The sequence below is a fragment of the Cyclospora cayetanensis genome, unplaced genomic scaffold (assembly GCF_002999335.1).
Source record: "Cyclospora cayetanensis isolate NF1_C8 unplaced genomic scaffold, CcayRef3 CcayRef3_contig_6, whole genome shotgun sequence".
Classification (NCBI taxonomy): Eukaryota; Apicomplexa; class Conoidasida; order Eucoccidiorida; family Eimeriidae; genus Cyclospora; species Cyclospora cayetanensis.
The window spans coordinates 76,444-101,975 of record NW_020312590.1 but is presented as its reverse complement, the minus strand read 5'-3'; the positions used below and the strand labels follow the sequence as shown (position 1 = coordinate 101,975).

The 25,532-nt window shown below is 51.5% G+C and overlaps 3 protein-coding genes and 1 non-coding gene across 4 annotated transcripts; 1 reads left to right on the top strand and 3 right to left on the bottom strand.

The window, feature by feature from the left end:
* Window positions 1-21: 21 nt before the first annotated feature.
* On the bottom strand, window positions 22-92 carry Trnag-ccc. The gene has a single exon. It is a non-coding gene; the product is annotated as a tRNA-Gly (tRNA).
* A 2,096-nt stretch (window positions 93-2,188) lies between these two features.
* LOC113146773 lies at window positions 2,189-8,390 on the bottom strand. Its single transcript, XM_026335100.1, has 13 exons — window positions 8,349-8,390; window positions 7,847-8,022; window positions 7,326-7,677; window positions 6,731-6,839; window positions 6,081-6,193; window positions 5,756-5,825; window positions 5,514-5,641; window positions 5,053-5,122; window positions 4,477-4,598; window positions 4,221-4,298; window positions 3,816-3,990; window positions 3,474-3,672; window positions 2,189-2,345 (listed from the first exon to the last, which is right to left on the bottom strand). Exons 1-13 carry the CDS (start codon window positions 8,388-8,390, stop codon window positions 2,189-2,191), a joined length of 1,791 nt encoding a protein of 596 aa, XP_026190885.1.
* A 4,422-nt stretch (window positions 8,391-12,812) lies between these two features.
* On the bottom strand, window positions 12,813-16,326 carry LOC113146772. The gene is made up of 6 exons (XM_026335099.1): window positions 15,469-16,326; window positions 15,182-15,343; window positions 14,129-14,420; window positions 13,776-13,932; window positions 13,112-13,284; window positions 12,813-12,985 (listed from the first exon to the last, which is right to left on the bottom strand). The coding sequence occupies exons 1-6, from the start codon at window positions 16,324-16,326 to the stop codon at window positions 12,813-12,815; spliced, it is 1,815 nt and encodes a 604-aa protein (XP_026190884.1).
* A 625-nt stretch (window positions 16,327-16,951) lies between these two features.
* LOC34617406 lies at window positions 16,952-23,658 on the top strand. Its single transcript, XM_026335098.1, has 9 exons — window positions 16,952-17,008; window positions 17,694-17,789; window positions 18,073-18,151; window positions 18,971-19,033; window positions 19,538-19,624; window positions 21,013-21,260; window positions 21,696-21,779; window positions 21,890-22,774; window positions 22,930-23,658. Exons 1-9 carry the CDS (start codon window positions 16,952-16,954, stop codon window positions 23,656-23,658), a joined length of 2,328 nt encoding a protein of 775 aa, XP_026190883.1.
* Window positions 23,659-25,532: the final 1,874 nt, after the last annotated feature.

Here is a 25,532-nt window from a genome sequence, read left to right as displayed (position 1 = left end):
GCACTGGAAGAACTCAGAATTTGCGTCAGCCGGGACTCGAACCCGGGTCGCAACCTTGGGAGGGTTGCATCCTACCCCTGGACTACTAACGCGTTGCCGTGGGGAGACGGAAATTGGGGGCAGAAATGAGTAGTTCAGTAATATTCATTAAACAGGCTACAAAGGAAGAAAATGGAGTGGAAGCATAACAACTAGCAAGAACGTTGGCCTTTTCCTTGTAAGTGTTGCAGTGCTGTACATGCCAGTGGAATAAAGATGGCCAGGCCGCTGAGCTATTCCCACTGCACGGGTAGGATACGTCGCATTGGTTGTGCCTCCTTTCGGGTCCAAGCTGACGCACACAAGGCGTTTTCTTGGCTCTTTACCTAAGAAAGTGTGGAAGATTCGTCCATTCCCCACGGAGTCTACTGGGCGTGTGCCATCGCGCGCCGGCTGCCTGTGAAGCGTTCTACACACTCCGAAGAAAGCGCCGTATGCTCTGCTTGCTAGGCACTCGCAAACGCATCTGAGATGCTTTGCCAGTGCACATGCCTCCTTCTATCTGCCAGTGCGCATCCGAAATCCACACCACTGCTACGGGGTGAATCTGCAAGAAGGCATTCGCCCGCCTATTTCTGCTTGTCCTTTCTCTTGCTCCGCAATCACGAACGCGTACGCGTACAGGATTATATGCTCTTCCTCTCAACGCGTTTCAGGGTAACTCGTTAGAGCAGCAACATCTACCACATCGTTTCAAAACACGCGACCGTATACACGTAATTTAAGCATATGCACACCTGATATAGGTGTCCATAAAGACGTCCAAAGAGAAAAGTTACTGGAACGTCTGCGGGGCCAACGGCAAACTCCCACAAGTCAAATAGCCAGCCAGCTAGACACCTAGCAAACAGCTAGCACGCGAGCACACTAACCGAAATGTAGCTAGCAGGCCAAGCATCTGGCGAACAAGTGGCTAACCAGCCAGCAAACAGCCTTGTGACCAACCAGCTGACTAGCTAGCCAGTCGGGTCGCCTGCAGCTAGCTAACTAGCTAGCTACGGAGGCGGGCAAGGCCTAGCTGGCGAGATAACCACCTGGCAAGTTGGACAGCTGGCAGGCCGCGTGTCGGCATAAAATACTGTGATTAAGGAAAGAAAAGGGCAGATAGGGTGGAAGACGGAAACGATAATCGAAACGTAAAAGAATCAGAAAGCAGAACGAATGGTGCCTGTGTGGTGTAAATCCAAACGATACAGGCATGCAAGAGAGAAGGAGTGCGCACCAGCAGACGCGCAAAAACATACAAACACCGTCTTATATATCTGTACGCAGTAATTCATCGCATATATGTGCATAGACAGAATAGGTGGCCATGCATCTGTATATATAAACATAAAGTATTATATATACGTATATAGATGCATCTGCGTCGGTGTATTCATACACATATATGTATTACAAACAAGCTTTGGAGACTACATATGAGGTGTTTACCGATATGAGTTGTACACTCATATATATATATGCATAGCTACACTTATACACAGACGTATGGAGATAAGTGATCTAGATGTGTATAGTTATCGACATATTTATGCATGTATGTAGCTTCATACAGCTTTACCGTATGTACATACACACTCCAGGAGGCAAGAGGACACCGACGCAAAAGGCTCTGCGCTGCTGTACGCCGCCACAGAGAATCCCAAGGAAGAATTAATAAACAGAAATCAAAGGAGCCTAATTACGCAAACATTCAACGCTGCTGCAGCTGTAGCTGTTTTCAGCAGCTGCTTAAAGTTGCTGCTCCTAAAATGTCATGTGCTGTGAATGAGACTGGGCGGTTGGAAGGAGGTCGAGAAGCCGCAGCTTGCTTCTAGAAAATCAATCCAATCGGCGAAACATCCCGAAAAAGCTAGCTAGTTACCTAACACACCATTCATATATACAGATGTAGTGTTAAAATGGAACCGCATAACACGAAGCGCGCTGCATCTGCTTCTACTTGTACTTTTGTTTTCGCTGCCCACGTCATTCTGCTTCAGTGGCCGCTTCCGACTCAAGTGGTCCATCCCCTGGGGAAGAGGTAGCCTGTTGCGTCTCTGGCTGCTGCAGCTGCTCCTTCTCCACTGGTCTCTGCTTTTCCTGCTGCTGCTTCTCCTCCTGCTTCTCCTGCTGCTGTGGGGCCGCTGAAAAGACAACAAGTGTCTTATCGGCTTCCTGCAGCAGCTGAGAACCCAAGACTGCTCCTCCTTCCTCGTCGCTCATGCCTTCGCGCAGCTTCCCGTAAAACTCCATCACCTGATACACACGTGTCCAACCGCATGTGCACCGCGAAACGTATCATGCCCCCATCCCTCTCATACCTAGCCACCCATAAATACACACATATATATACGTGTAATTACAAGAACACATATATATCCATACATGTATACGTACTGACACTGGCCACTCGTCTCTCAAGACAGGAGAAAATCCCTAGGCGAGGCAACGGCTGAACCTCAACCCCAGCAAGCTCCCACACCCTTGGTGCTGTCTGCTTACGGCTTGCACGCGTAGCTCTGTGTGTGCTTCCTCCTCTCCGTTTCGCTTCTGCTGTTGCTGGATTGCGTCATCCATCTTCTTCAGAAGCTGCAGCGAATGCTGCACGTCCAGAAGCACTCCCGCATGCTGCTGCAGCTCCGCGGCTTCTGCCCGGGAGAGCAATCGGTGCTGCTGCTGCAACTGCTGCTGTGGCTGTTGCTGGTGCCGATGCTGCGAATCGTTGCTGTCGTCCTCTCCCCGTGGCTGCTGCTGCTGGTCTTCTGTTTCCGCCATCAAGGCAGCCTGCTGGAGCTGCTGCTGCTGCTGCTGCTGCTGTGGCAGCGTCGCCAGAGAGAGATGCAGCAACGCAACAAGAGCACCAGGCGTCGCTGCTGCAGGAATTATAGGAGATATCCCTGCACTCGCCATGCCCCCCGCCTTGTGCTGCTGATGCAAAGGCGAAGAACACGCCAACAGAGGCGAGGCGGAAGGAGGGCTGCCACAGAGGCGAGACCGCAACACCAACTGCTGCTGCGCTGCTGCTGCTGCCGTAGCTGCACTGAGCAGTCCGCAGCCATCAGCCTCTCCTACGGAGCCACAGGCTTCGAGTTGTTGCTGCAGGAGCAATGACGCAGCAGCGCGAACGCAGCGACAACGAATGCGCAGCTAGAAAGGCACACGTTGTCGCAACCACGACTGAGCACGCCTTGCATCCGAGCTTTCTCGAGACACCAGCCACCAGCACAGTTCCAGCAGAAGACGCAAGCTCCTCCCCTCTTCCTCCTTCACACGCCTTACCATTTCAATACGTTGATTTCTGGCCTCGAGCCGGCTGCCCCTCTCCCTAGCGCCTACGCGGCGATTTCTCATCAGAATTCGGTACTGAAAAAACAAGCAGGAAATCCTTGCAACTCCTCCCGCTAGTGAGTCCTACATACTGCCTCAAAGCACTCGCCACCACTCCTTACACTACCCCCACCGAGCTTGTAGGCACTTCTCCCCTCACTTCCCCGCACGCGGCGGGCAGCTCAAAGAGACTCCGTACAAGGGATCTGGCACTGGAACGTTGGCTATGCAAAATTGCGGCGTTGCTGCGAACCTCGATGGGAGCGTCGCTGTGATTCGCGTCCACTGCGCCTTCTTGGCCTAGAGCGTTTCCATCCCCTTCTGAAGCAGCAAGCAGCGAGAGAGAGAAAGACAGACTGCTTGCGCAAGGCTCATCCTCCGTGCAAATCCGTGGCAACTATAGGCCTTGCTACGCCTGCCCCCTCACCCGCATGCCATTCGACCAGACTCGTGCGGGGACTGACCTTGCTTCTGCTGCTGCTGTTGCTCTTGGCGCTGCTGCTGCTGCTGCTGCTGCCGCTCGAGCTCCCTCTGCGCTGCAGCAGCAGCCGCAGCAGCAGCGGCAGCCGCAGCAGCCTGCAGTTCCGACTCCTTTTCCCTTAGCAGCGCGGGGAAGAACTCGTCGGGAGGATCTTTCGCCTAAAAATCGTTGCGCCACACCCCAGTCGCCGTGTCAAAGCCATCATTGCATGCGCCAATCGAGCAAAATGCTCGCTAGAGCGGCCCTTCTCTTTCTTCCCCCTTTCTCCTCTCCCCTTCTCCCCGTGGCTCAGTATACACCAGCAGCAGCGGAGAAGGAGGCTGCGGGAAGCAGCCTCCTTGCACGCGCATATGGCGGGAAAACACCCCGCAGGATCTGCCAAACGCACTTCTTCCGCCTCGGCGAAAGCCTTGAGCTCCTCCAAAGTTTCCGCCACGATCTCTAGACTGCCCGCTGCTTGATCCTCCTGCGTGGACGTACAGATCTCACACTCGGGTTCTTCTCCAAGCCTCCTGGACCCCCGTATGCTTCCTCCACTCACCACACCCCAGAACATGCACTAGAGCGCACCGCAGCTGCTGCTGCACTGCAGCGTCTTGCAGCCAGGCTTCCCCAACACAAACCTTAGGCGGCGACACACTCACCTTGTAGAGTCTGAAGTTGTGGGGTTTCTGATGCTCCGCAACAAACCAAAAGATGTAGCCGTCGGCGGAAATGAAGAACGACCCATCCAGGAAAGCGGCACGCTTCGATGGTCCCCAAGAGTCTGGAAAACACAAAATTAGCCATCGCGATACTTCCAGCTCGCCGTCCAGCGACTCGCCACTTTCGCGCAAGCATCCCTCGATCGAGCGCATACAGTCGAAGGGGCAATAAGGGGCAACCCGCGCAAAGCAAAATAAAAAGGAACGCGCAGGAGAAACAGAGAGAGAGAGAGAAAGAGAGAGGGAAACAGAGACATAGAGAGACAGACAGACAGAGAGACAGAGAAAGAGAGAGGGAGAAAGAGAGAGGGAAACAGAGACAGAGAGAGACAAAGAGAGACAGAGAGAGACAGCGAGACAGACAAACAGAGAGACAGACAGACAGAGAGAGAAAGAGACAGACAAAGTGAAGGTTCTATTGAGCGGCGTCGCACAGGGACAGACAATGGGAAGCCACAAACGCCAGTCCAAAGAGCTGTGCTGAAGCGCAGCCCTTCCTCGGTGCCTCCTGCCTACCAATGACGTTGTGAAGCGCAGTTGAATCTCCGAGCGCATTGTTTAGCAAGACGCGAATACAACGAAGGCGCTGAAGCCGACAGAGACACAGCAGACACCGCAACACACAGACACGCATCAAGAAAGTGCGCTACAGCTCGACGCAGCGGTCGAGGACGCACACGCGGCACGCAAACACGCGTTTTCCCACCCCACAGCCACCAACCCCCACCCTTCAGTCCCAGTAAGCAACTCTTCCGCTATCCAGTTTGGCAACAAGCCACACAAGGGCAAGGCAAACGGAGGCGCAACCGAGCATGCAGCTCCTCCCCCCGCACGCACCCCCAGAGAAAGCCGCGAGAAAACACGCATGTACATACACATGCACACACACACACACACATCGATTTGGCATGCAGTCGTAACCTTCGCGAACGCCTGCCGAACCTCCAAAGCCAGCTACGACGCATGCACATGCCTACCTGGTAGGGCTTGACGTCCTCCCACACCCTCACGAGGAAAGGATTGATGCCCAGAGGAAAGAGAAATCCAAAATCCATCGCCACTCGATCTTCGAGGATCTTGCAGAGGCACTTGGACAGGTTATTCCCTACAGCACCCGCAAGCCGCAACGCGCTCGCCGCCTTCTTGCAGACACGCCGCTGACTCCAAAGGCCACACCAGCGCAGCACCAACCAAAAAAATCGAGCCTGCAGCAGCCTACCTGGCGTGTAGCGTCGACCGATCAGAGCGGAAAGCCGCGAGAAGAAGCGCGCACCAAAGTCGTTGAGTTCCTGAACGCACAGAGCCGCAGCCGCGAGGCTCCCCCTTCCAGCCGGTACAAAGCACGCGCCCAACAAACAACCCTCTCCAGCAAGCAAGAGCACCCACAAAGTGCATGCAGTCCTCCTGCCTCACGACCAGACGCTGAACACAAGGCACGAGCTGCCACGCAGGTAGTCTGCGCGACTCCCGCAGGCAGGCTGCTGCTGCAGCACATCCTTCCCCAACTTAAAAAAAAGGCACTCCTCTCAAGCTTTGAGACATACACGTTTGGTGACAAGATCGTGTACGGCTTCGAAACTCCAGTCCTCAAGACCAATATGCGGTCCAAAAAGATCCAAAAACCGCTGCAGGAGGAACATGTGGTGGTTGACTTTGGCTGTCAACAAGCCATGCGGCGAGACACAACGCAAACACACAGGCGGCACATACATACATATACGCAGTCCTGAATAAAGGCGGCGCGTAAATGTGTGTGCAAATGTGTGCGCAAGTACATAACGCAAATGTGTGCGTAAATGTGTGTTAATGTGTGTGTAAGTACATAACGCAAATGTGTGCGTAAATGTGTGCGCAAGTACATAATGCAAATGTGTGTGTAAGTACATAACGCAAATGTGTGCGTAAATGTGTGCGCAAGTACACAATGCAAATGTGTGCGTAAATGTGTGCGTAAGTATGTGCTGAAGTATAAAATGTAAATGTGTGTTTAAGTGTGTGTTTAAGTGTGTGTGCTGCATCGTTTGCGTGCAAAGACACGGAAGCATACACTCATGCGCATACTCCCCTACACCACGACGACGCTGTCTTGCCACTGCTTAGGCCGCTGCGCATAAAAGCGTGATCTACTCTACGCCGTGCACAGCTGAAAAACAGCCAGATTTAGCGACGGTTAGAAGTGCAGAGAGAGCCTTACGATCCACAGAAGCGTCGTCTCTTCTACGTTGGATGCCGGAGGGATACACGTCAGGCATCTTGGCCTCTTCGCCTTCTTCCAGAGTCGAGTCATACGGCTCCAGCCCGTACTGCAACCAAGGAGCAACAGCATCAGCAGTAGTAGTAATAGCAGTAGTAGTAGCAGCAGCAGTAGTAGTAATAGTAGCAGCAACAGCAGTAGAAGTAATAGTAGCAACAGCATCAGTAGTAGTACTAGTAGCGCAACAGCATAAGCTACAGCATCAGCAGTAGAATAGCAGCAACAGCAACAGCATTAGTAGTAGTAGCAGCATCAGCATCAGCAGTAGTAGCAGCAGCAACAGCATCAGAAGTAGTAGTGATAGTAGCAGCAACAGCATCAGCAGCAGTAGTAGTGATAGCAGCAACAACAGTGAGGAAGGCGAGCAGGCAGGCCAGTGGAGAACGATCGCAGCTCATGTTTCGAGAGCACTGAAACAGCGCTCGAACCAGGAGCAGCGAACAATAAAGAAGAATGGCGTAGAGTACTCCATTCCAAACAGCAGCAGCAGCATCAAAAAGAAAGATCCCTGCAGTCGAGGCTAAGGCCTACTCACAGTAGGCTGATCTGGAGCTTCATCGTCTTCTTCCTTCGTAGCTTCAGAAAACGCGCGCGGAGTCGCTGGAGCTGCAAGTGTCGCTGTTATATGGGAGCTGGAGACGGAAGCAGCAGCAGCAACAGCAGCGTTGCTGCTGCTGCTACTGCTGCCAGACACTGTGTCAGGCAGTGCAGCTGCGCCGTTGTTAGCCGTGTTGCTGCTGCTGTTGCTGCTGCTGCTGCTGCTAGTGTTGCTCCCGTCTTCAGATTTCACCTGCACTGACGACCCCTCGTGCTGCTGCTGCTGCAGCAGCAGCGTCTGGTACTGCTCCAAAGCCAGACGTTCATCGAAGGGTTCATGTCGCAGCAGCCTGCAGGAGCACAAGAAGGGGACGAACCTCTAAGCCTTGGAGACGAATCGTCGGGCAAAAGCCGCAGCACTGCCTCGCATCGTGAGCTGCTTCCGCTTGCTACGAACAATGACCACTAAAAATACGAAAAACTAGAAAGCTTCACAGCAAAAACGCTTCAATGACGCACCTTCTGGGAGGCTCCAGAACCGATTCTTTGCTGCTTTTCTTTGTCTTCTTGTTGTTAAGCGCATTGAGCTGCCCCGTCGCTGCTGCCGCTGCTGCTGCTGCTGCAGTTTCTCTCCCACCTTCTTCCAACACTCTCTGAACTGCCCGCTGCCACAAGGCATACGCGCGCATATCCCGCTGGAGTGACAGCGGCAGCAGCAGACACAGACACATATATATACATATATACACATACATACATATATACACATACATATACACATACATACATATATACACATACATATACACCTATACACACATACATATACACCTATACACACATATAGATACACCTATATACACCTATATACACATATATATATATATATATAACAAGACCAAATTTTGGAGAGCGTTTTCCCCAACCCCGAAAGCGCACAAGCCACCGACTGGCAACAAGAGCAGCAGCAGCAGCAGCAAGAAGCAGCAGGAGGCGTTCAAGATGTAGCAGCAGCACGAACAGCATGATACCTCCCTGAGGTACTGTCTGAGCTCTGGCGCATCCCACTCCCTTCGCTCGCTGAGCGGAAGAAGCCGCAAGCTGCTTCGTTTCCTGACAGGCCGTAGCTTCCAGCGAGGCTCTGCTGCTGCTGCTGCTGCTGCTGCTGCTGCTGCTGCTGCTGCTCCGTCTTCGCCCAGAGGCAGCGGCTGAAGCGTTCCTGCAGCTGCTCCGCAATCTCCCTCCAAGGAGCTTCCCTCGGCTGCACTTGCCGCAGCAGTTGCCGGTGGGGTGACTGCTGCTGCTGCCGCCCCTAGAGCAGTGTTCGAAGACATGCTGCCTCCAGCAGCCACTGAGGAGTCTACTGAGGGTCTAAAGAAAGAGTTTTTGAGAGTGCCGTTGCTCGCGAGTGCTCCTGTTGTTCCCCCCACTCCGAAGGCGGCGTCGTTTGAGGTCAGCACCGCTGCGCTTGCTGCGGCTGCGGAGGGTTCGGCTGCCGATAACCTGTATCGTCTGCTGTTGCCAGAGTACGTTCTCTTGTAAATGCTCTCTTGCTGCGGCTGAGGCTGCTGCTGCTGCCGCGCACGCTGTGGCTTCCTGCCGCGAACTCCCCGCTTGTGCTGCTGCTGCTCCTGCTGCAGCTGCTGCAGGTGGTGCTGCTGCTGCTGCTGCAGTAGCAGCTGCTGCTGTTTCTGCTGCTGCTGCTCTGGAGCCTGCGGAGACGAAGAGCACCCTACAGGAAGCTGCTGCTGCTGCTGCTGCTGGTGCTGCTGGTGCTGCTGCTGTAACAGCAACTGCTGCTGCTGCTGCTGCAGGAGTTGCTGCTGCTGCAACTGTTGTTGCTGTAGCTGCTGAAGCTGCAGCAGCAGCTGCTGCTGGTTATGGGGCTGCTGCTGCTGCTGCTGCGAAGGGGAGTGCGCATGGTGCTGCTGAAGAAGCTGCTGCTGAAGAAGCTGCTGCTGGAGGAGCTGCTGCTGGAGGAGCTGCTGCTGCTGCGCCCCCAACGCGCTTGCAGCAAGGAAGCGAGGCTCCTGCTGATGTTGCTGCTGGTGTTGCTGCTGCGGCTGCTGCTGTTGCTGCTGCAGCTGCTGCTGGAGCTGCAGCAGCTGCTGCTGCTGCTGCAGCAAATCCAGGGGCATGTAGCAAGGCCTGGTGAAGCCTGCATCGGCGCCTGTGGAGTGAAGAGCACCCGGGGAAGCCCCCACTCCGAGGGCGCCAGAGGGGCCCCCCGGGAGGGGCCCCCCCTCCTTCAGGGTCAAACCTGGGAGGGCGTGCCCTTCCATTGTGATGGTGGGGTTGGTGTTACTGGAGGGGAGCAGCAAACCATGCCTGTGCGCCCTGTTGCGGGACCCCGCTGAATCAGGGGAGTGGCTCCTCAGCAGGAGAAGCGGGCAGTAAGGGGAGCCCCGTGTGTGCCTCTGCTGCTGCCGCTTTTGCTGCTGTTGGCACCTCTGCGGCAGCGGCTACTGCTGAGGGCCCAAAGAATGGGGGCCCCTGTCTTTCCAGCTTTTGTGCCTTCGGGGGCCCCCCGAAGGATTGGGGGCCCCCGAAAATGTGGCAAGAGTTGAGGGTCCGTGCGGCCCTCGAACGGGGGCGTGGGAAGCCGAGCGCCGGAGTCACTGGGGATTTAGGCTTGCCGCATGCAACGGCACTTTCGGATCTACGACTGATAATTTACGGTTTGCGACTTTGGCCAAAAAAGAACAAGTGACGAGACCCCTGGTTCCGCGGCAGGGGCGCTGCTTGGCTGGAGGCGCTGCATGCGACTTTGCGGTTTACAGCGTACGACTCAGGATCTACGGATTGCCGTCCTTGCATCTTTAAAAACAATAACATGGAAACAAAAAGCCACGCCTCTCGGCGGCAGGCACTCAAACATGCGCTTTCTTTACGCAACCCCAACGCTCTCCACAGCCACCGCAGACGCCTGGCCCGAAACCCTAATCCCTCTAGACCCTATTTCCTAGGTTCAAGCTATAAATTCTAAAGCATTGCTCCTGTGCTCGCTTTTGTTATATATTGCTGAATGATACTACTTGAGTCTCCTTGGCCTCGATTTGCTGATCGCTTCTTTTCGTCATCAACACGTGTTGGTCATTGCCTGTAGGCGGATGGTTTGTCTGCTCAACCACTAGGGAAGCTGCAGACTGCAAAGCCCCGCATCATAAAATGAATTGAACTGCACGTGGCTTTTGCCTCCCTATGACTCGTTTTGAGCTTAGGCTACACCTAGATCTATGGTTTATTGCTCTTGGGAGACTTCACGAGGCCGCCCTAGGTCGCCTGCTTCCGGGAGCTTCTATGGCTGTCTTTGCCGTCCACATACAAAAATAATACGCCCTTTGAGCAGCATTAATCAGGCGTAATTGAGTTTAGGAGCACTTTTTGCGGCGACCAGATTTGCCGGCAATGCAGGGCATACACCCATTCGCGTCTGCGTAGAGTGCCAGGCTTCTTTGGCATCGGCCACTGCTCTAATTATGCTCAAGACACACTTGAACGATGGCTGTATTGTTTTGGGGTTCGTTTGACGGGAAGCAGCCCTAGCTTTATCGTAAATCTAAGAATATACGGAGCGTGCCAATGAAGGAAGAGTTCTGGGGAAGTACTCGGCAGGGCTGGAGTATGCAAGTATGGTGCTTTCCCCCCGCTCCCAATCCTCCTCCTCTATCACTATCGTGTGGATTGGGGGCAGAGAGGTTTGAGGGACCATGCAAGTGAGAGCACATCACAATGTCTTGAAGTGGCTTAGGGACCGGCTGTAGTAGGCCCTAAGCCAGACTTTGGCACTTCCGATTATACTGGCAATAATTTTTTAAAAATTGAAGATTATCTGATTCAGTTGCTCGTATCCTTTGGGCGAGAAGCTCTGTGTATAATGCGGTCAATGTCACTGTGCAGAGGTCTTGCCAGACTCTCGAAGCACCCACGCAAACTGTCACGCCTTGCTGCGCATCACGTCCTGTCATACACCGGCACAGAGCACTGACTATGCCGAGCAATCCATTTAGAGTGTGCAGCAAAAATATTCACGAGCAGAACGAGCAAATAATATCTCATCCCGCATTAATTCCTGATTTCACGAACGCAGTGCAGTAGAAGCCGCCAAAATGTAGCTTGGCCCACTGCAGCGGCAGATTCACTGTTGGAGACACTTGCGAGGAGTGCACCTCTACTACAGAACCCAACGAGAGGGCGCTCTGAAGAGAGAGCTATTCTGTTGAGGGATTAGTGCATTAATTGATTCAGAGACTGCCAGAAAAGGCTGGAAAACAAAATGGGGTTTTGCTGCGCACAAACTGAGTTCCAAGCGTTGGAGCCGTTGTTGCATGCATATTGCAAGCCCCAGGGGCTGCCACAGCCCAAAAATCCCAAATCACACACCCGGTCCAGCCAGTTCCCTTACACAGGTGGTTCCGGATAAGTGCAGCAAGCGCCTTCGGAGACGTCTAGGAGTTCCCCTCAGCGGAGGCAGGGGGCAAGCGTCCCCACCCACAAGATGCCTTGATTGTACGCTGGAGTTGGCCTACTGGTGGACTAAGCGCAACTCTACGGGTGCCCTCGTAGGGTCCTTGATGAGAGTAGAACTCCACTATTCTTGAGACAAGGGATTCACACTAGCTGTGGAACACAAGATCAACCCCAAAGCCTCAGTGCTACGAACCTTGAATTGCTACCCAGTGCAGTCCACTACACGCCGCAGAAGGTGGCGCCGCTAGTGAATGGTTTCTCCGTTTGCGAATGCCCTCAGTTCATCCGCCGTAAACAAGTGCGTGTTCTGAATCCTCCTGAACTTGTTGCGGTGTCTGGACACCCCGCAAGCAGAAACAGCAACGCGGGCAGTGAGTGCTGGGCATGAGTGGACCGGCCCCTTTTCCCAAAACCAAAGACGCAGAAAAATAGAATAGCAATAGCAGCGGCAGAAAAACTAAGAGCGACTAAGCACACTCCTCCATGGAAAACCCCTTAGAAAGAGTCGCAATCGCAGGCAGTGCAAGAGAAGGAGAATGCTGAGTCGACCTACCTTTGAGGTTGCCTCTTTTCCTGGTTCCGCCGCTTGATGGAATCTTTCACACTGCACAACACGCGGCCACAAAGCAGCAGTAGCGAGACTGGGAAGCGCAACAGGGGCAACAAAAATCAGAGCGACGCCGCAGGGAAAACGGGGAAGACAGCGGAGGGGCATGATCATCTTTTGCGCGAAAGCACTCGATGCCACAGAGCAAGGGGGTTCTCCTCGATACCCGTTATTGTTCCTCTGTTTCGCAGTGCTTCCCGAAGAATCGAAATGCAGCAAAATAATATCCAGGGACGGCAACTCCACCTACAGAGCAATCCACAACCCCTAAACCCCAAATCACGCTGAGCCCAACTTCGGCTGCACCCAAGGGGGCATATATATATATATATATATATATATATATATATATATATATATATATATATATATATATGTATAGCTGCAGAGTCAGTCGCAGCATGCTGATCAGCGTACAGTATCCCACAGCCGCTTGATATCCCTGTCCAGCTTGAGTCGCGCTTCCTCCGTCTCGGGGTTCCCAAGGGGGTACAGGAGTAAGCCCAGGAGATTCTTCTGGCAGTTGCTGCACTTTCTGGAGTCATAGAGGTCGCAGACTTCCGCAGCAGAGGCCGAGGCGCCTGTTCACACAGAAGGGATTTCGAGTATCGAGGAGTAGAGAGCTGGGGAGTGGAGGGAGTGCAGAGAACTCCTTCTGGGGTGCCTACAGTCCTTCTCGCAGATAAGGCTTTAGACGGCCAGCCTACCGAGCCGAAGGCACTTGAGCTTTCCCCGTATGTGATTCGTGTTGAGGCGAACTGCTCGAACTTGTCTTTTTGCCAGCAAAACGTTGACGAAAGACACGGCACCCGGGCAGTCCAACAAAAAGCCGCTGTCGATCCGAAGGCCTAAGATTTTTGCGCGCTCAAGCAGCTCATGGCTAAAAGAAGGGGTTCAAAGCGTTTGGCAGCGAGCCGCCACGGAGGGAATGAAGACACGGAAGGGAGGTGAAAAGAAGAAGAGGAGGAGCTTTTAGACGCAGCGAAAAGAGGAGAAAAGAAGAAGAGGAGGAGCTTTTAGACGCAGCGAAAAGAGGAGAAAAGAAGAAGCGGAGGAGCTTTAGACGCAGCGAAAAGAGGAGAAAAGAAGAAGAAGAGGAGCTTTTAGACGCAGCGAAAAGAGGAGAAAAGATGCGGGGTCTTTGCACGGGGACGGTAGAAATACAGACAGGCACGTCGGAGGAAAGGGCGAGAGCAGGTGCAAAGGAAGGCGCCATGCACAAAAACGCCCGTCTGCAGAGACTGCAGCAGACCGACGCGTGCACCACACTTAGCCGACTGCACCGCCCACAGAGTCACCAATCAGCAGTGCATCCGCAGACCCTTTCGGCGGCTGCCAGACCCGCTAGCCTCTCCCTGGCTCAGTGGCTACAGAACGGCCTTACCTGTGGTGCCTGCTTGTTGAATGGCGGCTTGAAGGCCTTCTGGATCCTTGATAGCTTCGTACGGGTTGGTGAAGGAAAGAGTTTTGTGGTTTTCGTTGTACGAGACATTCTCGACGGCGGCGAGCATCGAGAGGAAGGAGGAGCCTGCATCGACAGCAGCCAGCCCAGTGTGGAGGGAGGCAGACGTAGAGGCCAAAAGGAGGGAGTGCTCTCTCCACCAGAAGCGCAAGAAGACGGAGGGGATGTGGCAGGCAAGAAGCGGGTAAGGGACAGGCATCACCACGCGGAGGTGGAGCACTCCACCCCACCGCCATCTGGCAAGCACAACGGCACTACGGACTCGTGGAAAAAAAAGGATGCAGATCGGCGAAACCCTGCTGTATGAGCATTTTTTCTAACTCCTTGATGTGAATGTGGCGGCTCTTGTTTTGCTTGAGCATATCCACAGCTTTGTTCAACAAGAAACCCACGGGAGTCTTCTGCTGCTTGTAGACCACGGCCTGCTCGGCAACTGCTGTTGCCGCTGAGGCAGAGGTTGTCGAAGCAGCTCCTGCAGAGGAAGCTGCGCATGCAGAGGCGCTGGCTCCTGCACCAGCCGGAGTTGCTGCTGCTGCTGCTGCCGAGGCAGCGGCCTGCTGGGATTTCGCCGTTACACACGCGGCGACTCTGGCAGTGCTGCTGCCTGCTGCAGCAACAGAGACTGCAGCGGAAGCTGGAGTTCCCCACATCGATGCTGGAGGAGGTATGTCGCGGCTGCGCTCGTTCGCCGTCTCGCTGGTGCTGCTCCCCTACTGATTCTGATGTGGGCGCACGTGTCGGCTCTTATGTCGTGCTGCTGCCGACGCTTCCGCTGACTCTTCTGCTGCCGTGCGCTATCAGGGGGTCAAAAGGAAGACTCTGGCGGCTCTGCCTCCGTTGGCGATGGTGCAGACCCCTGCTGGCGTTCGCGCGGCAGCTGCCGCAGGGGTGAGGCGGGAACCGTCTGCAGAGGACTGCACCAAAACTCTGCTTTAGGCTTATTGCATCTCTCAAAATATTATTAAAAGGGTGGATTATGCGTAAAATCCCAGAACAAACCCCTAAGCACACGGTCAAAGCCCCATATGGGGGCCCCTCCGGTGGTACAACCCCAAACGTCACCCACAAAGCTCAAAGTCAGCAAATCTTTTGGCCTAAAGTCTTTATTTACGCGCCTTTCTAATTGCTGTTTTCTCTATGGCCTATGAGGCGGCGCTCCCTGGCCTCCACCCGAGGGGCCTAGCTGCGTCAAGTAGTTTATGCGCTCCAGAAGGAGCCAGAAGGATAGGAGCAACACAGGCATCAATAGTAGCAACACCACTCTCCGATGAAGTGTTTGCACTGCAGACAGCGGCGTCAGGAGAGATAGCAATACAAATAGACCCCCGGTCGCAGCGCTAATTTTGTGGTCGGAGTCTTCCCAGTGGCGTAGCTCCGAAAACAGACTTGCACTACGAGTCGTAGCAATTTTGCATCTTGCCTGTGTATCTACTTTTTCCGTTTTTGGTGAGCAAGGAGCAGCGACAAAAGCAAAAACCTAACTGGAGTAGCACCAGCGAGAGAATACGCTGCTAACAACACCCGACACCTACCAGCAGCCAGCAACAAGATACCGATTGAATATTACAATGTTTTGCTATTGCATTATCTGCTGGTTCGCACATGAAAAATCCACAGGAAAGAGAATATGAAGCAGACCCCTAAAACCAGGCCTAGCACCACACTGTCTCTCCTCCTAACTCTGTGTATCCCTCCCAGTAGTGTACGTACACCCGAGACTCCAGAATGCAGCACGAGCAACAGCTGTTGCTGCCGCTGCTGTCGCTGCCTCTGACTCCTTAGTTGTTGCAATGCAGAAAACCCTGATTCAGTAAGCTCCTGCACGGAAGAACTTGCGCTTAGCAACCCACTTCTTTCTCTTTTTAAGGCTGATGCGTCTGCTGCTTCACCCTCATCACCTTCCCCTTCGGCAAACGACACACTGTCTCCTGCTCTGTCCCTGCGAACTCCCCCCGAAGAGGTGCCCAGGAGCGCTCTTCGCTCTATACACTCATCGAGGGTCGACCCTACTGCTGCCAGCTCTGTACGGGCAGCAAGCAACAAATCGGCGAAGTGCCGCGCTTGGGCTCTTGCTGCTGATGTTACACTTCCTGCTGCGCCCGCCTGTGCAGACGAAGACGCACGTAAAGCAGGCAACACAGCCTCTGCTGCATCCAAATTCGCTACAATGCGACGCCGTATTCTCAGAAGATTCTCCACGCTGAAGCTGCTACTGCACATGTCATCACCGGTGCTACTGTTACCAGCCACATCAGCAGTTGAGCCTCTGAGTGGAATGTCTGAGACCCAAGGGTCTGCTGCGCCCCTGGCGCCAGCTGTGTGCTGCTGATCAGAAAAGGGGTACACCTGGCCGTCTGATGGCTTTCCCGCGCGGAGTGTACAGGCAGCTCTTGTGAGAAGTGCCAGATCCGCTTCGGCGCTCCGCAGCAGCTGCTTGAATGTGCTGCGGGCTGTTGACATGGCGGACGTTCAAGGTCTAGCGCCACAACATGGGAATTAGGATCTAGGGTACAGAGCCTGGAATCTAGGATGCATGTGTACGCTGAACACAGGCAACTGGGGTACCTTGAGAGTCAGGGATTTGGGTGCTGGGCGACATGGCAGAGGGGCAACAACACCGGGCAAAGACGCACAAAAGCACTGGTTCAAGGTTTAGGCGCGACGGCGAAGAATTCAGGGTAGTAAGCTTCAAGGTCTGAATGGCCTTGTTTCCAGTCTAGAGCACTGACTATGCAGAGGGCCGCGAGTCTGTGTGGTGGCTGCAGCCGTCTGTGCATGAATAGTGAGTTAGGGATCTTCAGTACGCAGTTCAAGTACTTAGCATGTATGTTTTTACTATTTTAAATTCCTTTTCTCATTTCCGTATTTTAGTAAACGGACGAGAACACCCCAGAGTTGGGGTTTTGGAGTCACGTTGTGGCTCGTGCCCGAGACTGCTTCAAGTGCATTTGACTTTCTTCTTTCTTTCAAAGGACAAAAACCCCACAGATAATCAGTTTTCAATAACAGAAGGAAGTACATTTTACCTGTTTATCTTTGCCTTCTAGGGCATATGGCATAAGGTGTGCGATTTGGGGTATTCACAATGTCATGCAATGTTACGTACAAGACCCAGGCGGAAGGGCTAGAGCTGACCTACGCAGTATGGAACACCAATCCCACTTACATAATTTTAATGTCAACAAAAATAGAAGACAGTCAAAAGAAATAAGCAGAACCTTGAACTAGAAATAGCTACAGCTTTTGATAGTACGCTCAACATAGTGGATACTAATTGTTCATAGGATGGAGAGCTCATCGATGTTGTTTTACACAGCATTCACTGCTCAGATATGGAAATCCGACGTGGGAACTGTCTTCGCATGCTACCTTGCCTGCGTTCGGTTCTCATCATTACCGCCTCTCTCCACCTTTAGCGCGCTGCATGTTGGCGTGTGCACTGCTGCCTTTTCACTCCAGTGCCTTACTTTATTCCATGCAATAATTTCTTGATTCTTCGCCTTAGGTACCCCCAAAGTCTCACTGCCCCGCCCTCGCTCTATCTCGTCCACCTAACATCAGTGCCTCTTTGTCTCCCTCCTATGCACCATCGCCTGCCCTTTTGCAACTTTCGCTCGTCTTGTGCAGCCTTCATAGGCCTCCGAATTTCTCGCTATACTAATGCTGATTCCTATTTGTGACTCCTAGTGCTGTCTGAGTGCCCTTCATGGGTGTTTTCTCCCGTGGTAATTTGCCTCTCTGCCTCCTGATCGCCTGTACGGTTGCTGATTCCACACTAAGTTCCATTGGGCAGCGTGCAGAGGCTCTTTTCTGATCCCATCTTTTAGGAGGTTGAGCGTCTCGGCGCTGCGATGCGGAAGAAAGAATTTGGATTCCTAATGAAGGAATATGTGGAGGAGATATCTGAACCAAAATACAAACAAGTAATGCAAGCAGATCTAGCTGCGCGCACACATGCAGTTACTTACCAAAAAGCAAGCGAAATAATTATTGGGCGCGTGCCTATATACCAGTCTCTATAGCGCATAATTAAAAACTATCGCTGCAACGAAATCAGTTTAGCCTTCGCTTCAGATGCTGCATATATCTTTATGTTTTGAATGAGCTTTACTCGGCGGTAGGAAGCACGGGAAAAAGCACATACAAACGTTTGTGTACCTGCTACTTCTCCGCTCGCCGAACCTTACTGTTTCATGGCTCAATCAGGAGCAAGATGAATATTTGCTGCAATTGGAGAAACAGGGAGAAGCGCCGAAGGGAACAGCTTTGTTCAGACCCAGGCCTGGTCAGCTGTGCAGACTTCTCAACCAGTTAACAAACCACAAAACATGCTTTCTAAATGCTTTTAAATAGGTTATTGTAGCTGTATTTTCCACCATACAATACATACCTTGTTTTGCACAGCATGCCACTGTGTGCCCACGCACTATATTCTTCCCCGAAGGCACCGAATATTGCCCCTAGAACGTTTTTCTTTTAACATATACCTCTCGGTTACATGCTTGCTTACAATCAAGATGTGTAGCCAGCTCTATAACGGCCACCCTTTGTTGCTTGCCTCCTGTTCTCAGGCATCTGCGTCGGCACTTCGGTGGTTCATAGCAGTGGTGTGTGTCAGCCGTTTTTTTTTAATATTTGCGCTTTGGAGGCAGTATGTACACTCGAGCTGCAGCAGCAGCAAAGGCAAGGAATTGAAAGGAAAGACGGAGAGGATGTGGGCGTATGTGTCTCTCTACCTTTCCTGGCAGCCCTTCCTAGGCCCACCAAGTGCACAAGTGAGCAAGGAAAGCACGTAGCTCATTTGTCGCTTTTTCTGCTTTTGACTTCTGGTCTGTATAAACAGATGACAGCAGGGCGAAAATCCTCCGGGAAGTGTAGCGCGATTAGCCTATGTACGTGATTGCGTATTATTAGGATGCACGTAAAAAACTAGACTTCCAAGCACAGCAATACAATTATCCACTGATGCGTAGATAAGCAAATGCTTAACCGCTTATGTTCTCCTGACCACATCCATACCCTCAATTTTTTGCTGATGAAGAAATTTTCGCACAAAATCACAAAGTATTTGGTCAACTGTGCTCCTTGGGCTACAATGGTGCAGAGGGATCATCCTGCCTAACTTCTGATGTGTGTGTGCACCCTACAACCATCGACAATATTAGAGGTAACTGTCCACCCTTTCCCTTTGGTGTGTTTAAGGCTTGGCGATTTGATCACCTGCTTCTTTCAAGTCGTAGAGAAGCCACATATTTGTAACAGATGTATGGATGTGCACGCGAATAAGCACATATACATGTTTGTGCCTACAATAAAGTGTGATATGCACGCGCAGATGGTTTGCTAGGGGTGCGCATTTGTATGAACGTATATTTTTCCACACACCACCATATAGCCTCTGCACGGCTATAGATGGAAGTACCACTAAATAAATGTAGAAGCTTTATACCTCCTAGTGTATTTATTCCTAAAAATGCCACATACTTACGGCTTCATGGGAAGATGAGTTGCCAGGAGTAATTGGGCTTCACTGCAACACTCGATTGTGCCTGCGAATATGCCTTTCCATATGCACATGCACACCTCCGTAAATAGATTCCCTAGGTATGCTTGCTTAGGCTTCCATCTACACTTCGGGCCCAGATCCATCGCATTTCTGTTGCGCCTGCAGCGAAAGACTCTCTTTTGTCGGTGCTGATCGATCAAGCCGCGCGCACCCTAGAAGAACAATTCTTCAAAGGAGAAAAATTATCAAGAGGTAGAGCATAAAGAGTGAAGAGTTCTCTATATCTTCGTTTGCCATTTTGTTCACTGGGCCAGCCTACCTCCCCCAAAATATCTTATAATATATCATATCGTAGATGTGTGTGATGTCGCAGCTTAAACGTGAATAGCTATAAATTTTTGATCTCGTGCTTCTGTATACGACTCTTTCTTTTGGACTTTTCCTCGTGCAAATCACGTCAGCACTGTGTGTAGCTGCTTGCATGCGTGCCTGTTACCCTGAGCCATTCCTCTTATTTCTCTCGCTTTATTCGCATAGGCCATAGTGTCTTCCATAACATGTATCTCTTCGATGTTCTGGGCTTTGTGGGTTGCACAAAGCATGTACTGCTAAAAATACGGCTGTTCGGGGGGAGGAACAGGGATAAACAGTTTCTTTCTCAAGTGATAACCATAGCTGGTTCTGATCAAATATCACAAGCAGCTGAAACCGTTGGTTGTGTTTTAATTACCTGTGGTTCATAAACATAAAGAGGCCTGTGAATATATAAACCTCATTTGTTTTCCTTGTACCCGTACCCTGGAAATATGCGTGTGAACAAGAGACACTGGGAAACTTCCACGACATTTTGCTCTAGCTGTGCTCTCATTTCCTTCTTTTCTCCTTAGACTACCGGCTTTTGAAAAAACAATACATGGGGGGCAGTCCTTCTTTGGTGTCACTTCCCACCAAGGCCCTCGCCCCAAACTGGCAACAATTCAAGTATCTAGGCACCACAAAAACCGAAGCAGAATCAGTCGCAGGTAAATTCAGTTCTCGCTGTGTTGTTGCAAGTCCAACCAGCAGGATATGTATGAGTCTTGCCGAGTATTCTCATCGTAGATGCGTGTAGGTACATTGTTCTGATGCTTCTCCTGCTCGAAGAAGCGCATGCGTACGCTGTACGTCCATCTACTGCAGAATAATCATGCATGTATATTTATTTCTTCATGCAGGCAGGATAAAGAACGGGAATTTCGCTTGAGTACAAATGAGTCTAAAAGCATACATCAGTTTGTATAGAGCTGCATGGTGCCTAGCTATGAAGTGCCGGTATCTGCATCTGTACAAAAAACTATATACATGAGCACTCCGTGCGCTTTTACATATACAGAGAGAAGTTCCATCTGAACATTTTATAGAGGCTTATGCAGTAACTACTATAAATAATGCATTATAGCTTAGTACACTTCGTGTGTCTTCTGATAAATGCTAATCATTCACCGGACATGCATAGAATTGCATGCATACCTACGTGAACGTCTGCTGGCATATCCATGCACACAAAACAAACATAACAGCCCTGCATACGCATATGGATTTAATGGCTGTGGCACTGTTGATCGATTATCCCTTTCGAATAAATGTGCTTGTACGCACAGTTGGAAGGAAGGAGCTCAAACGGCTGGTCAAACAGGCAAAGAACAAAACACACATTAAAACTACTGAGCAACAACCAAACCATCTAGAGCACCAAGACAACCAGCAAGATCACCAGCAAGACCTCCAGCCAGAGCAGCTGCTGCATCCGCAGCCATGGGCTACGTACTCCGTGGTGTATGTGGGCGAAGTTGGCATCGGAGAATTCGCCTCTCATGATCTACAAGAAAGTCAAACACAGGCGTCGCGGGTTTCAAGTCTAAAGCTGTATTTTTGTGACTTAGAGTTCACACCTCAAAGAATACGTTGATAAACTTGTGGTGCAGAATTTGCCTCTGTGTAAGCGGGATTTCTGCGCAGGTGGTGGAGAAACCAAACCGCCCGGAGGCGTTGCGCGTTGAGATTTCTGTTCCCACTGTTGTCAGCAAACCCTAAAAGCTACAATAAAAACACCAATTACTAAAGTTTTACTTAAATAACGTCGAAGTTGTGCGTATGGCCTTTAGTTTGAGTCAGCCAAACAACTGTGCCCTTAATTCAGTAGGCATAAGCAGTAGACCTTAATGCGCGAATTTTCTTGTACACTTTGTCTAAATCTGAGCCCCACTCAGAACTCCTGAACCCCGTGTCGCACTTAGCCTTTATTAACCGGTATGGCTCTGCTTGTCTTTGTTTCCGCTCTCAGGCCAGAGCTTCAGAGATTGTAGTTGAATGGCACGCTTCAAACCGCCTCGCACTCTCTCTTTGCAAAAGCCCGGAGCAGAATATAGTGAGCAGCATTCTGCTCATTTTGATGTTCAGAGAGAGGAGGCTGCACTCAAGAGCGCTTGTTCGCAACTATATTTCCTTCCGAAGCCACTCTCCTGCTGCTGTCATTAGGTGATTCCCCTGCCGTTTGATGTGGAACGGTCTGCTGCAACTGCAAAGTTCTTGAAGGCCAAGCGAGTGTTAAAAGTCCAGGCCCCAGTTGTTGCAGCCGCCAGCAGCACCAAAAACACTATTAGCAGGAAGAAGAGCAGCACTTTCGATGGAAAGAATGTAGAAAATCCTGCAGGAATAGGTACTACGAACCCAGAAACTGATGAAAGCCACCAAATAGCAAATACGACAGTCACCTTAGCAGCGCCAGCAGAAGCTTCAGATAAAGAAACATTACATGCAGCGGCTCTATTGGCACCACACGATGCAGATCGTGCAGTGGACTCACAAGTATCAGGCAGCACAGCAACAGCGGAAGTAGAGACACTAGCAGCTAGAACATGCGCAACCACACGAGCTGCAGGATCAGAAGCCACAGCAACACCCACAGCACCTCAAAATGCAGATACCGGCAGAGGAATAGCCGCAGCTCATAGTGCAGCAGGCAAAACAGTAGAACTTGCTGAAGCAGGAACACCTACAGCAGGCACGGAAGCACCACCTACAGATGCAAGCACTCGACCAGAGATCTTGGCAGATACTTTGTGGACAGCTTCGGTCGCCGCAGCCAGCATAACAGAGGTATCTACGGCATCAGGCATATCAGAACCACTTGCTTCCGTGCGAACAGCACTAGAAGTATCGGCACCGCTAGAAGAGGATCGGTCTACAAACATTGCCTTTGGTAGTGCAAAGGCAAGAGTTTCAGCGGAACTGCGGCCACTAGTGCGCAAACAGCTGGACTTGCTGCAGTGCAGCGACGGACATCAGAACATTCTGCTGTTCCTACTGCTGCCTCAGCAGCAGCGGCCTGTGGAAACGATGCTCTCGTTGAGCAGCAACGCTGTGAGGCAGTCAGTTTGCTGCTCTCTATGATCATGTTGGTATTCTTGCCCCTACTGGTTTCATTCCTGTCCCTCCGCTGCCGTTCCTCCCACTGGTACATTGGCGCTCAAGGTCCGTGTCCACGGCTTCTGTTGCCCGTATGAGCTTTGCTGCAGTTGCTGGTAAGGATCATATCCGAAGAGACACCATGCAGGTTGAGTGTTGCCACTGCAGCAACGCTAGCACCAGATGGAGATATGAACACTAAGTTTCTCGAAAATCAGAAAGATCGCAACGAGAACAGTAGACTTTTTGAGTGGGGATGGGCAGGCGTGCCCTGTGGACCCCTTGACCTGCAGCAGTACAGACTCTCCCCTGCTGCTGTCACTGCGGCAGCAGAACGATTCCTAGATGCTACAGCGACAGAGGTACCGGGGGATAAAAACGCGACAACAGAAGCAGTGGCGACCATTGCATCAGCCAAAGCGTCTGCAATGAACAGCTCACCAGCACTAGCAGGTTCTACAGCAGCACACGCAGTACTCTCAGCAGGCTTTACCGAAGCAAGGGGAGATAATGGAAGTATAAACGCAGATCAGGTTCTCTGGAGGTTAGTGATACGCAAGCATCAGGCAGGGCTTTGGAGTGCCCCTTATTTTTCTCCATGTTGCACAACTTGGGAGGAACTCTTGCTACAGCAGAGCCAGCAGGAATTGGACCAAGAGAAAACAGGGGCAGCTTCAGAGCTAGTCTCGGCTCCAACTGCAGCACCGTTAAATCCTGACCCGACTAAAGGCTTCAGGAACGAAACAACAACGGTGGCAGCGGATGAAACCACAGCAAGCCAGCTGCCGCTGGGTCCCTTGCTGCTTCTGGAAAACACTCTGTGGAGGCAAATAGTCTAAGAATGCGTATGTATTGCTCCTCCTGAGGCTTCCTTATAAAGAGGCTTCACTCCAGGCTCAATACAAGCTTAACTTTTTTAAAAAGATGTCGAGCGATTCTCAAGAGCGACTTCCCGCTTTTCCTGCCTGTGGGCCTCAGAGTTCATGAGATGAAAGGAGAGGGACAGTTAGCGCAGCGAGCTAAGCTACGCGTAAGCACAATCTGCACACCATATATATTCAACTGAGAATTTGGAAAGAGCCAACCAGTTGATTTGTCTGTTTGTATATTCTACTTACTGCAGAGCTCTGTTGGCGCGATACAAGGACCGGCAATGTTGTATGAGTGTGCTTCCGATTCTATGTGCGACTAGCTTGAAAGCTTGGAGTGCTTAGAGGATGCAGCAACGCGCACTGTGGCTGTCCTCCCCCCTCCCCTCGCAACCCACCCCGTCCCTTCCCCCCTCCCCCATCTAGAGAAATCTGAGGGCTGCGGGCAAGGGGAGAATGGCGCTTTCTTGATAATTACTCAATACTTACAATTGAAATATTATCAAGCCTGAAGTTAAGTGTCTCTTCACAAAGCCCATGAATGGAGTGTTGAAGTTGGTAGCATTGCATGCTTCGATGCACTTGCTCTTGTCCATTCACTAGTTGTGTCAGTTTGGAAGGTTGGTTGATGATTCAGCCGGATAAGTCTTTGTCAGCGGTCTGGGAAAGGTTTCTGCCGATGAAAGTTAATTGTCGCACAATGCCGGCAAGGGCGGCAGAGGCCCACCCGTGCATTTGCACTAGCCAGCTCTTTCTTTCGAGCCCTTCGCTGCAAATGGTGGCTGCTGACCCTGAGGGGCCACGTCCACGTTCCGAGGCAGATGGACAGACAGAGCGCACCATTAGCATTTTCTGCATTAGTTGCGATTCTATGCCTACGCAAATCCAATTCAATAATTTGGTTTTCTTCCCTGTGATTAGAGGGGTTATGATGCAATAGTAGACTCATGCTCCTGTTGTTCCCCTGCATCCCTGCCGTACACTGAGAATCTTCCCTGCAGTCCAGGCCTGGGACTGCTAAAGCGGGGTCAGCACTCACCCTGAGCAGTAAAAGGATTTAGGGAACATCTGGATACTGCACGCGAATGTCTGAGCAAAAGTAAAGCGAGGCAGCGTAAGATTATGATAAACGACAATGGGCTGTGTATTTTGAGCCCGAAGCTTTGGCCTTAGTGGCTCGTGTGGCTTTATGAATTGTACTAGAAAGTGACCAGACAAGGAAGTGTGCCAGTATGTGGCTAGGGCCATTTTGTCATCCTTTCACAACTCAATGCCCTTTCTTACCCCGCTGCTTCTCTTGAAAGCTGGAGGTGCCACAAAACTACCAATACTGGCTGCCTGAAGTACTTTCAAAACTTTCTGAAGTATTCGCGAGCTTTGTTACGCAGCCATGAGAGCCGTATGCAGGAGTATTCACATGGAGCCGTGGAAGTGCTAGTTTCGAGTACAGAATGCCACTGAGTAAACAATAGACGGAAACGTTTGGTAAAATGGGCTCGAAAGCGCCAACCTTCATGGTTGACGAAGGATCTTTTGTATGGTTCGTTGCTTGCGGTCGAATCTGTCGCTGTTTGGTTGATAAAGCTAGTCGCTTAAAAGGCAATCATCGCGTTCCTTTAGTTCTCCTTCCCCAGAGCATACTCGGCCATGAATAGCTACCCCCATCTATGGGTATTGCTAGAAGTGTCCGTCATTATTTTTTATGTGTCGTATGTACTCAGTGTCATGCACATGCACCCTCAGGAGTCTTATGCCTACATTCCCTGTTATACTTCTTCGCTTTTGAAGTCGACCATGCTGCGTGCAATAGCCGTCGTAGCATGCAAAAACTGCTCTACTAGGCG

Coding starts and splice junctions, on each gene's coding strand:
- LOC34617406 (XM_026335098.1), top strand. CDS start 16,952: ATGTCATGCAATGTTACGTACAAGACCCAGGCGGAAGGGCTAGAGCTG. Junction 19,034..19,537: donor AACCATCGACAATATTAGAG/GTAACTGTCCAC, acceptor TTGCGCCTGCAG/CGAAAGACTCTCTTTTGTCG. Junction 22,775..22,929: donor TCTCGTTGAGCAGCAACGCT/GTGAGGCAGTCA, acceptor GCTTTGCTGCAG/TTGCTGGTAAGGATCATATC.
- LOC113146773 (XM_026335100.1), bottom strand. CDS start 8,390: ATGCGCCAGAGCTCAGACAGTACCTCAGGGAGGTATCATGCT. Junction 6,840..7,325: donor AAGCTCCAGATCAGCCTACT/GTGAGTAGGCCT, acceptor CCTTGGTTGCAG/TACGGGCTGGAGCCGTATGA. Junction 5,642..5,755: donor CGGTCGACGCTACACGCCAG/GTAGGCTGCTGC, acceptor CGGGTGCTGTAG/GGAATAACCTGTCCAAGTGC.
- LOC113146772 (XM_026335099.1), bottom strand. CDS start 16,326: ATGTCAACAGCCCGCAGCACATTCAAGCAGCTGCTGCGGAGCGCCGAA. Junction 14,421..15,181: donor CTGCGACCGGGGGTCTATTT/GTATTGCTATCT, acceptor AAATCCCAGCAG/GCCGCTGCCTCGGCAGCAGC. Junction 13,285..13,775: donor ACCACAGGTAAGGCCGTTCT/GTAGCCACTGAG, acceptor CCCTTCTTTTAG/CCATGAGCTGCTTGAGCGCG.